The sequence below is a fragment of the Chenopodium album genome, chromosome 4, assembly GCF_948465745.1.
Source record: "Chenopodium album chromosome 4, dcCheAlbu1.1, whole genome shotgun sequence".
NCBI lineage: Eukaryota > Viridiplantae > Streptophyta > Magnoliopsida > Caryophyllales > Amaranthaceae > Chenopodium > Chenopodium album.
This window is the reverse complement of record NC_137837.1, coordinates 5,429,167-5,440,114: the sequence shown is the minus strand read 5'-3', so window position 1 is coordinate 5,440,114 and position 10,948 is coordinate 5,429,167. Positions and strand designations below refer to the sequence as shown.

The following is a 10,948-nucleotide window of genomic DNA, read 5'->3' as shown; positions in this document are numbered from 1 at the left end:
TTAATTAGAGCTCAAAGCCATACATAATTACACACCATACCGGGCAATATGATTCTCATATTAATACTGACATATCGAGTTTCTACGGCATCGTACGCACTTGGCACACTTCTACTACTAGTCTACTTGGCGTGGTGGTTCAACTAATTCACCTGTAGCTTGGACTCATATGTATGTTAGCTTATAGGTCAATGTTATACTGTTGAAATTTAATAATTTATCAATGACCAATAATTGTATAATTATTTGTAAATCTGTAATTGACTTTTTATACCAAGTACAGTAGTGACTTTTTTACACATCTTTCTTTATACATGTGCAAATGTAATGTCCATTTAATCATTTTATACACTAGTATTGATTAATGACATAAATATTTGTTTTTGCCACCTCATTTAATCTATAAAGGTTGATTTATATATATTTATAGAATATTTTTTTTTTTTGTTTGATGATACGAAGTATAACTTTTGTTGTTGTTGTTACGTTGTTGATCGAGGTTGGTTGTTGTCTTATTGATAACATTGATATGATTCTCAATGGATAAACTTTAGTAAGTACAAACTATATGGTCTATTTCTACAGAAGATTAAATATATGATCTCAATAAATTATAATATACTCTATATTGCCTATGCCTATATTGGTTCAATTCATTAACTATAAACACGAGCACTTGGAATAAAATTGTATATGAATATGACTTGTCAATTAAGGTCAACGAGTCGGACTCGGGTTAGATTTCGGGTCATGCTAAAAAATATCTCAAACAGTGTATAAACATAATACAAAATTGCGGAATTGGATCAAGTCAGATGGTCGAGTCTAGATTCTCTCTCAACAACTTATCGGGTTCTGATCGAGTTGAGTTGAGAATCAACAATTCAATCTATGAATATCATTAGTATTGGTTAGTCAAAATTAAACCATTTAAATTGTGAACTACATCATATATTATTGTGAACTCCTTTAAGTGACATCTATTGATCAAATGCCAACACGTAAAAGATACGCTCCACATAATCAACATATAAACTGCTCTCTAGTTCATTGGTCTACTTATTTTCCTCAACCAATATTAGATCATAGTACATGAATAGGATCATACTTCATACACATTATTAGAAACTATCCTATTACCTATATATGTGCACACTTTTAGTAAGCAAGCACATCTACATTTAAAGTTATAAACATATAGTCATGCGCATAACAAACCGCATTGAAATGATGTGAACAAACGGCCATAAAAAGTGACTCAATTATTCCTTTCACGGATCATTTATAACTTCCTCTCTTATACCCTAAGCTTATAAGGGAAAACCGTGGAATTTCAGCCAAGTTTCCCACTAAATTTCCAACCTCTAATTAAGGAAAACAAAACTAAATATAAATGGGATGATATTAAATAGTAAAGTTCCTAATTTAACCCCGCAAGGTTTATCATGATAACTAAGAATGAATCTAACAAATTAATTTTGTTCCATAAGTACTCTTTCTCTGCCCCATTGCTCAACAGAGGTGTAGTCGTTTAGATGCACATGCTTTTTAAATTGTCAATTAAAGTTAATAGTGAAGTATGTAGCATACTAGCAGAATTCGGGGAAACCAAATGTAGTTACGTGAAAGTAATAAACTTTTCATTCCTGAATATCTTTTAACAGACTGATATGCTTTGACTTTTAATACGGAATACAACTTTGACCATCTTTTTTATTATTATATAAAATAATTTAAAATGTTACTCGTAAGTAAGATGATGTAGAATTTTTTATTTGAATTACTATTGAAATATCAAATTATACTAAAAGTCAAAACATATTAAACTGAGTATTTAAGATCGAAGTGTTTTAAGGCAAAAAGAAACATAAGTTGTATACCTAGCTATATGTCACAATCTTAAAAGTCATGACCGCTCAAAATTTCAAACATATTAGGAGCTATAATAATAATGATAGTGAAATTTTAAAAAAACAAAACCCGTGAGTTGTGAGGTTAATTTAGACAATTTACTCAGCTTTAAAAACTGACCAAAAACAAGGAATAAGTTGGATATTTTTTTCAACCTTATTTTGTTGTTTCTTGTTATAAAAGTAGTAGCTTTAAAGTTCTTCATTTGTATTGAGTCTTATATGCTCTTACTTTGAGGTGCTGCCAATAAATTCCTTCAAATAGCAATGCAGCATTGTTCATTATTCTTGTGAAGAAATTAAGACAAATAGATCAAATTAAAAGAGAGTAATTAAATAAAAATGGAGGGAAAATATTGGGTTTTAATGGGAGTTTTGGCAATGGTGATTGTTGCAAGTAGAGGAAGTGATGAAGAAGGTAGTGAAGTAACGTATGATGGAAGGTCTCTCATTGTTGGTGGGCAGAGGAAACTCCTCTTCTCCGGTTCCATTCATTATCCTCGAAGCACCCCCGAGGTTAGTACGTATTCTCGGTTTTTTTCTATCTTAAAGTACTCGTGTTAGATACTCGACTGGACATTGTTTTACCATAATGTATGTAGGTGTTAATACTATGAAATCATTTATATTCAAGTTTGTATAATAATGTAGGTTATGAATTTAAGAATATTTTGGTATTGACAAAGCTGGTGTCAACTTGGTGTTTATTGGAGTTCCAATGAGAATTTTATTTCATACAAGTTATTGTGTGATTCTGTTTGGTTTTATTTTGAATGAGTTGAATTTTAAATGAAATTGTAATGCTGTGGTATAAGTAAATAATACAGGATTAAACAAATACAATAGATTTATCCGACTACTTGTTTAAGATAAATTAGTTGGTATGAAAAAGAAATGATGCGATAGATGTCATCTTGTGATTTACGTAACACCGCTAATGATCCTCATACTATTAGAGATTTTTGATGTAATTAATATCAGAAAATCCATATTCATGTTGATTGGAAGCTAAGAATATTATCTATCCTTTATTTTACATTACGACATAAATCTTCATGACCTACTTGTATAAGATAGATTTATATTAGTTGGAGTTTGATCGAGATGAAAACAATTGCTTTCTATTCCGAGTACATGTAAGAAATGATATCATCTCGTGTTTTACTTTACTTTAATCCTCTAAAGAATCTCACACTCGCCTGTCGTTTATGAGATGAACTGATTGGAGTTGAACTGAACTGAACTGAATATTTTAAGAGAAAAGGAAATTAGAAACTGAAGTGAACTGAACTGAATATTTTAAGAGAAAAGGAAATTAGAAACTGAAGTGAACTGAACTGAATATTTTAAGAGAAAAGGAAATTAGAAACTGAAGTGAACTGAACTGAATTGGATTGATTGAAGCTGAATTAAACTGAAAATAAGTTGGAGAAAACAGGCCCTAATCGAGTAACTAAGTAACTAATAAGTTGTGACCTATCCTATTACCTAGTGAAGTAGTGATGTATCAAAGGCAACCTCATTGAGGTATGTAGACCATTGGCAATTTGGCATGAATTGGACGGTAGGAAACTACTGAGCAATCAAATATCACACGGTTCATACCTCCCCAAAAAGAGAGATAACATTCTAACTTTCATCATTTAAAAACATGGAAAGGTTCATGATTTTCATCATATCTTTATCAGAATTACTCTTTTTTAAAGGTAACAGTCTTAAACTATTGTTGGATTCAAAAATAAAGCCACTTATGTCAGAACTCAAAATGCTTCAATTAGCTGTCTTTTTGTAAAACTTACAAGTTTCAACTTTGAGCTTGTAATCCTTTACTAGTGAAATGCAGGTTTCGTAATTAAAGTTAAAGAGTGTAAAGGAGTGAATAATAAAGAAATTAACTAGGGCCATATTTTTGGTGTTTAGAGAGCCACAAGGGCGGCATATAAGTATATAGCAGTTGCCAGTTGGCCTTTTAATTCTTTACAAGGCTAATGTAAATTAAAATTTCAATTACGGTAATGAAAATTTGAACATGTGTCATAGACTCATAGCGTACACAATCTCAATATTAAACATTAGCCCATATAATACTTCGTATATTGTAAAATAAAGTCTATTTTAAGTGAAGACCTAAATCGCCTAATTTCCCAAGGAAGCTACATTGAAAACAACTGTAATTGTTTTGAGGCAATCTTGCCAATCTATTTTGGACATCTTAAAATGAAATACGGGACAAATTACGGGTCTGTTCTGATTTACTAAATTGAGCTGAACTGATTGGAGGTGAATAGAACTGAATCGAATATTTATAAGAAAATAAAATTAGAAATTGAAGTGAATTGAAAATAAGGTGAAGTGAACATACCCTAAAAATAAAGATAAAGAATTAAAGAGTATTCCGTTTGGAAAATATAGTAAGCCAAAACTTTTAATTCTTTGTTTTCGATCTTGAGAAGACAAAATTCAAAAACACTTACACACTTACGTTATACGGAGTATGTTTTGATGTATTATACTCAAAATGTTCAAAAGAATAATTATGAATTTTTTTAGATAAATTTTGATGTATTATACTCAAAATATTCTAATATGACGAAGTAATGACTAATGAGGGTTATTTTGTTAAAAAAAAAAATCTCCGTATTTATGGAGTTGTACGAGTGTTGTACCTTGTGCCCGGTGTGGCAATATATGGGTATCAGGGTATGGGTATGGGTATGAGACTATCAGGGTATGACTACCAATAGAGTACCTTTTTGATCTATTCCTCGAAATTTTAGGTAATTTAGTAGAAAGTCCATAATAAAATATAAAGAAAGTGAGATTGATGGAAGAATAAAATACAACGTATGATATTCGTAGTTGGAAATAAAGAAACAACATACGACTAAAAGAAGTACTCCGTAGAGGGTTAGGGTGAAGAATAATCTATATTTATGTCGTGGGGCAAAGAAACTCGTTTACATAAGGGGTTGATTTCATTTCCCGCGTGGAGAGGGTTAGGGTCATTTCAATTTCCCCCCCTCTCAATTTTGCGTTTTTGCCAATTTCACAACTCCATTAATTTGAACACAAATTTCTTTTCATAGCCTAATATTCAAGGCAATCAATGGAGCATAATCAGATTACAGTCTGCACAAGTATTTTCTTTTCTTTTATTAATTTTAAATTTATTTATTTTTTATTGTGATGCAATAGTATAATTTATCATGGTTATGCATTTCTCTAGAATAACATTTTATGTGTTGCATCTCTTACTCAACAGTATAATTCAGTTTTGATCTATACATTGATACCCGTGATCAGTTATAAACTAGTTATTGGTTCTGGCGATGCTCTAAATTTGTTTGAATTGTTTCGGGTACCAAAGCCTTATTCTACGTGCAATTACTACATGGATTCGAGTTCTTATCATACCAATTTGACAATCATGATTGACAAGAATAATAGACAAATCAAAGTGTCACTACACTCACTAGTGATAATCATGGATGAATTGAATTGACAAATTGAAGTGTAATTAGTGGTGGAGGATATGAAGGTCACTAGTGCAATTAGAACAAAATGGATGAGAATCATACACAACTTATTCTAATCGATCGAGTTAGTATAAGTATGGTAGCACAAGTTAAGAAAATGGATTCTCTATGTATGTGTATCTAATTTATGTAGGAGAGGAGTTTAGGATCCATAATCATACTATGGCAAAACCGCAAAAGTAATGATTGAAGAAATAAATGCAAATGCATATGCATTACCTTGAACATTTGAGATATTAAGGTGTTTCCTACTCTGTAGTCTTACTATATGATGACTTAACAATCTAAAAACATATGAATATCTTGTTGTTGTTAGTTCTCATTGATTAGTCATGTATTCGTCTATAATCTTATAAGGGTAGTAAATGATGAAGCTACACCTAGTGAGTAGTGACTTACTGACTTGTGTTAATATAATCTTTTGAATGATATTCAGATGTGGCCATCGTTAATAGCCAAGGCCAAAGACGGTGGACTGGATGTAATTCAAACTTATGTGTTCTGGAGCGTCCATGAACCCCAACCAGGTCAGGTATGTGTGTTCTTTTATCCCGTATTCACGGTAAAATATGCTGATTTGATTGTATTCTTCCTTTCTTCTGTCCTTATATAGTCGTATTGATGTTATATTATCTTGTTTTATGTAGTATGATTTCACTGGAAGGTATGATTTAGTAAAGTTCATCAAGGAGGTTCAAGCACAAGGGTTGTATGTTTGCCTCAGGATTGGCCCATACATCGAAAGTGAATGGAGTTATGGGTCTGTATTCACACATTTGCATAATTTGTTTGTTTTGATGTTTTTTTACCCACTAGGCTATCCTGCCTTTGGTAATGAGATATTATATGTTTTCTGAATGATGCTTATGCAACTTTAAATGGTCTAATGGATGCGCTATTGTGATGTTGCAGGGGTTTTCCGTTTTGGCTGCATGACATCCCTGGCATTACATATAGAACAGACAACAGACCGTTCAAAGTACTTAATTGTGCTGTTTCTTGTTATCTGTCTGATATCATTACTCTGATGTGTGTTATTGTCTTGGAGTTTTGCTAAAAGTATTTTTCTTTTTGTAGTTCTATATGCAAAATTTTACAACAAAAATAGTAAGCCTCATGAAATCAGAGGGGTTATATGCTTCACAAGGAGGCCCTATAATATTGTCACAGGTACGATGAGTTACTAGCATTTCTGATGATGACTTTTCTTGAAGTAAACCTGTAACTTTACAAACTATGAATCTTCAAATAGATTGAAAATGAATATCAAAACGTTGAAGCAGCTTTTGGAAAAAAAGGGCATTCTTATGTACGATGGGCTGCTGGTATGGCTGTTGGGCTTCAGTCCGGTGTTCCTTGGGTGATGTGTAAGCAAAGTGATGCTCCTGATCCTGTGGTTAGTCCCTTCAATTCCAATCTTTCTTGTCATTTCTATTTATAATGAATAGAGGAATTTCATTTTCTTATTCTGTAATTTGTTTGATCTCTTTAGTTACGATTTATACTCAACAGATTAATACGTGCAATGGGATGAAATGCGGGGAAACCTTTGCTGGGCCTAACTCCCCAAACAAACCATCAATGTGGACAGAAAACTGGACATCTTTGTATGTATGATTTAACTTAAGCAATTAGCTGTTTTGGTGCTTAGCTTCCTTTTGGTATCAAAGTAGTTGTTGTGATGAGAATTTTTTATTTTGTAAACCGCATGGTTCCATACAGTACCTGTCATTGAAACTCTGCTTTGGAGCCCAACACACATCGAGGCATCTTTAGACACTTGAATCAGTAACCAAGTTCAATTTACAACTAATATAAGTTCAGATTTGGGCAAATATATTCTACATCAAACAAGGCAAATAAGCTCAGATAGGAAAATGAAAAAATATGAAGCACATATGTCACACTAAGTAAAATAACAGAAGTTTGAAGAGAAGTATTGAGATTTATGTGTATCAGAAATCTACTTCTCTGGTAACCTTATAATTGTTCGATACAGCTTCCAAGTCTTTGGTGGGAAGCCATACATAAGGTCTGCGGAAGAGATTGCATTTCACGTCTCACTTTTTCTTGCAAAAAATAATGGATGTTATGTGAATTACTATATGGTATGTAGTTACTTAAGCTGTCACATTTCATACACCCTATTTCTTAATACTTCGAACACGTTCCATTATATAATTAGTTATCTTAGATTTACTTCTGGTTTCTGACATGTATATAGTACCATGGAGGAACAAATTTTGGAAGAACAGGCACTTCTTATGTTACCACCAGTTACTATGATGAAGCACCGCTTGATGAATATGGTGTGTACTGCCAGGTTTGGTTCACATATGCATGTGTATAAAACTTACATTACATGATTTAATTTCTTTTCTCAATCAATATATAGGTCTTATAAGGCAACCTAAATGGGGCCACCTTCGGGAGCTTCATATGGTGATAAAAGCTTGCTCAAAAACCTTGCTTGAGGGAAAGAAGTCCTATCTTTCCTTGGGACAACTACAGGCGGTATTTGACTGTTTTTCATTTGATTCAGTTGTCAGAGAAAATGATTATTTGTATATACATCTCATTGATGATCATGATTTTAATAACCAGGCATATGTTTTCGAAGAAGAGACTGGGGGTTGTGCTGCCTTTTTAATTAACAATGACTCAAGAAATAGTGCAAATGTTGTGTTTCGGAACAGATCATATCAACTTCCTCCGAAGTCAATTAGCATCCTTCCAGATTGTGTGAATATAACTTTCAACACAGCAACGGTAATCATAGCTCTTGATTTTAGATCTTAGCTTGCTATCACAGGAAAGCTGAGCTATAATTTGTTTATGCTCTATGTATCTCTCACCACAGATAACAACAGAAAGTGGAAAGAGAAATGCAAGATCAGAACTAGCTATCAGCTCAGCTACTAAATGGGAGTTATTAAGTGAGATGATACCGAACTTCTCAGACACTTCTTTGAAGGCAGGTGCTTTACTAGAACAAATGAATGTAACAAAAGATGAATCTGATTATCTCTGGTACACTCTAAGGTAAATTGATTTGATGTCCATGATTTGCTCTTTTCACCTTTGAGAGAAGTTTTAGCAAATATAAGTTATGATCAGAGTTACCAAATTCATTTTTCAACTAAATAAATTTTAGAATAAGGCTGTATATTATTATAAGCTTAGATGAGGAGAATTTAGGTGAAAATAACGAATCTTGAGTTTATGCATTTAACCTTCTAATTTTTTGGGGTTGCTTTTGCAGTTTTGAAGTTAATCCTTCTTGTAGTGAACCAGTACTTCATATTCGGTCTTTTGCACATGTTGCTTATGCTTTTGTGAATGACGCATATGCTGGTATGTCATTAGCATTGACTTATTCGTTTCTAAAAATATTGTTATGCAATGCATTGACATACTTACTGGTTTCTTTCTCTTACCTATTACAAAAACAGGAGGTGCCCATGGAAGTCGCAGTGTCAAGAATTTCTCACTTGAAACCCCTATTAAGTTGGATAGTGGAACGAACAATATTTCTGTGCTAAGTGTGATGGTGGGATTACCGGTATAAATATTTGTTATGAGTTTCATTTTACACCATTGGCTTGCATTAATTACATTGTGATCATATATTAGTTTGTTCTACTTTGTATGTAAGGATTCTGGAGCATATCTTGAAAGAAAGTTTTCTGGACTGCGTGAAGTGGCTGTAAGATGCAACGGAGATGATTCCTATGATTTAGCAGTGAATTATACATGGGGATACAAGGTTTGATTCATCTTGGCTTTGTAGTTGGCCTTTGCTAGCTGTCAAGATATCTATTTTAAGTTTCCAATACATTAAACTTACAATGACAACATTGTCCTTAGGTTGGATTATTGGGAGAAGATTCACAAATTTATAAAGAAGAGAACCTTGGAAAAGTGGTTTGGGGTGGACTTGAACCTTCCACTGCAAAGCCTCTCACTTGGTATAAGGTAAAAATTTGTAGCTTATTCAAGCTTACAGTAATTTAAGTCCCTTGTCTTAATTTGACTGGTTTTATAGAGTTTATATTATGATGCATACTGAACACAATTTTATGGTTTGAAATTTGGTAGACCATGTTTGATGCACCAGATGGAGAAGATCCAGTGGCCTTAGACTTAAGCAGTATGGGGAAAGGCGAAGCCTGGATCAATGGACAAAGTATTGGTCGTTATTGGGCGTCCTTGCTGACCCCTGACGGAAAACCTTCTCAAACAATGTAAGTTGCCAAGTCTACAAGCCATATGTCCATTTTTCCTTTATGAATATCCTTGATGAAAACTGATAGAAAGCCTGAGAACAAGTTTATTTCCAAGCTTAAATAAAGTTATTTCAGACAGAAAATGAACTTCTCTGACAAATGCTTCTCATCAATAATTTAGCATAAATACAGACGCACCTCAGTTAATATGCTGTATACAATGATAAGATAATCAGATTGCGGTGTAAAACATTCTGCTAGTTGTACTAGAGTCTCATTTTTCATTTTGGTATTAGTCAACTGAAGATATGCTTGATTCTATCCTAGGTACCACATTCCCCGATCCTTTCTGAAATCGTCAGAAAATCTTCTGGTTCTGTTTGAGGAAGTTGGTGGAAATCCTCTCAAAGTTTCTATGAACACCATATCCTGGACTACTAGCAAGCGCGACAGCAATGTTAATAATGTTAAACGTGACATTAAATACCTGATGAGACCAGAAGGGATTCATACATGATACATGATTCTTTATTTATTCTTTTCTTTATTTTACAGGAAAAAAAATTCATGATTAATTATGCATACATCATAGTTACAAGTGATTGATAGCTTACTATATCGCTATGTATAAAATTGAACTACTCAGAATGTAAACACTGTGCTTCTGATGATTAATAAGAGTCATAATTTACGTAGTACATCAACTTCTGTATTTTCTAATCTGATTTAACAACTTTTTTTTTTTTTTTTTTTTAAACTGCTTTGATTTGATCTACTCTGAAATAAAGGCATCATGGTGTCCCTCAACTTTTATATATTAACAATACTGCTTCTGGTACTCCTAAAATTTGTAATCTCATATCCGAACATCTTTTACGTCAAGAACATTGGAAACTGTGCTCTCACATAGTCAAGAACTGAAGTTAAATATTCGTAGAGTTTCAGACTTTCAGTGTGCAGTGTCACTCTTGTCAGACCAGATCTAGGCTGCATTTAAGTATACACATGCTGAAATCCGGCCCACAATAGTTGTCCTTGTTGGACTGTGATCAGCCCAATCCACCCATATGCATAGATCCAAGAGAGGGCCCACTTTCTGGTGACCAGATTTTGCTCCTTGAATTGAGTAATCACCGCCCAACATAAGACATGAGATTTGTCTTTCAGTTTTATGTGCATGGGACCTTGAAATTTAATATATTTAACCCAAAATTATGATATTTTTGATGGAAAATAAATGGAAGATATTGGTCTGACATTGTATATTTTACTTGTA

The 10,948-nt window shown here is 33.0% G+C and overlaps 1 protein-coding gene across 2 annotated transcripts; it reads left to right on the top strand.

Moving 5' to 3' along the window:
* Nucleotides 1–2,112: 2,112 nt before the first annotated feature.
* On the top strand, nt 2,113–10,370 carry LOC145626444 (beta-galactosidase 6-like). 2 transcript variants are annotated; one of them, XM_081678878.1, is made up of 18 exons: nt 2,113–2,426; nt 5,883–5,978; nt 6,094–6,206; nt 6,359–6,425; nt 6,524–6,616; nt 6,699–6,842; nt 6,959–7,053; nt 7,446–7,554; nt 7,671–7,755; nt 7,842–7,960; nt 8,051–8,215; nt 8,307–8,488; nt 8,709–8,800; nt 8,899–9,008; nt 9,102–9,212; nt 9,314–9,421; nt 9,545–9,690; nt 10,000–10,370. In XM_081678878.1, the coding sequence occupies exons 1-18, from the start codon at nt 2,253–2,255 to the stop codon at nt 10,187–10,189; spliced, it is 2,199 nt and encodes a 732-aa protein (XP_081535004.1). In that variant the 5' UTR covers nt 2,113–2,252; the 3' UTR covers nt 10,190–10,370. The 2 variants fall into 2 exon arrangements, with proteins under 2 accessions (XP_081535004.1, XP_081535005.1); XM_081678879.1 differs by lacking the exons at nt 2,113–2,426; nt 5,883–5,978; nt 6,359–6,425 and having other exon boundaries at nt 6,180–6,206.
* The last annotated feature ends 578 nt before the right edge of the window (nt 10,371–10,948 follow it).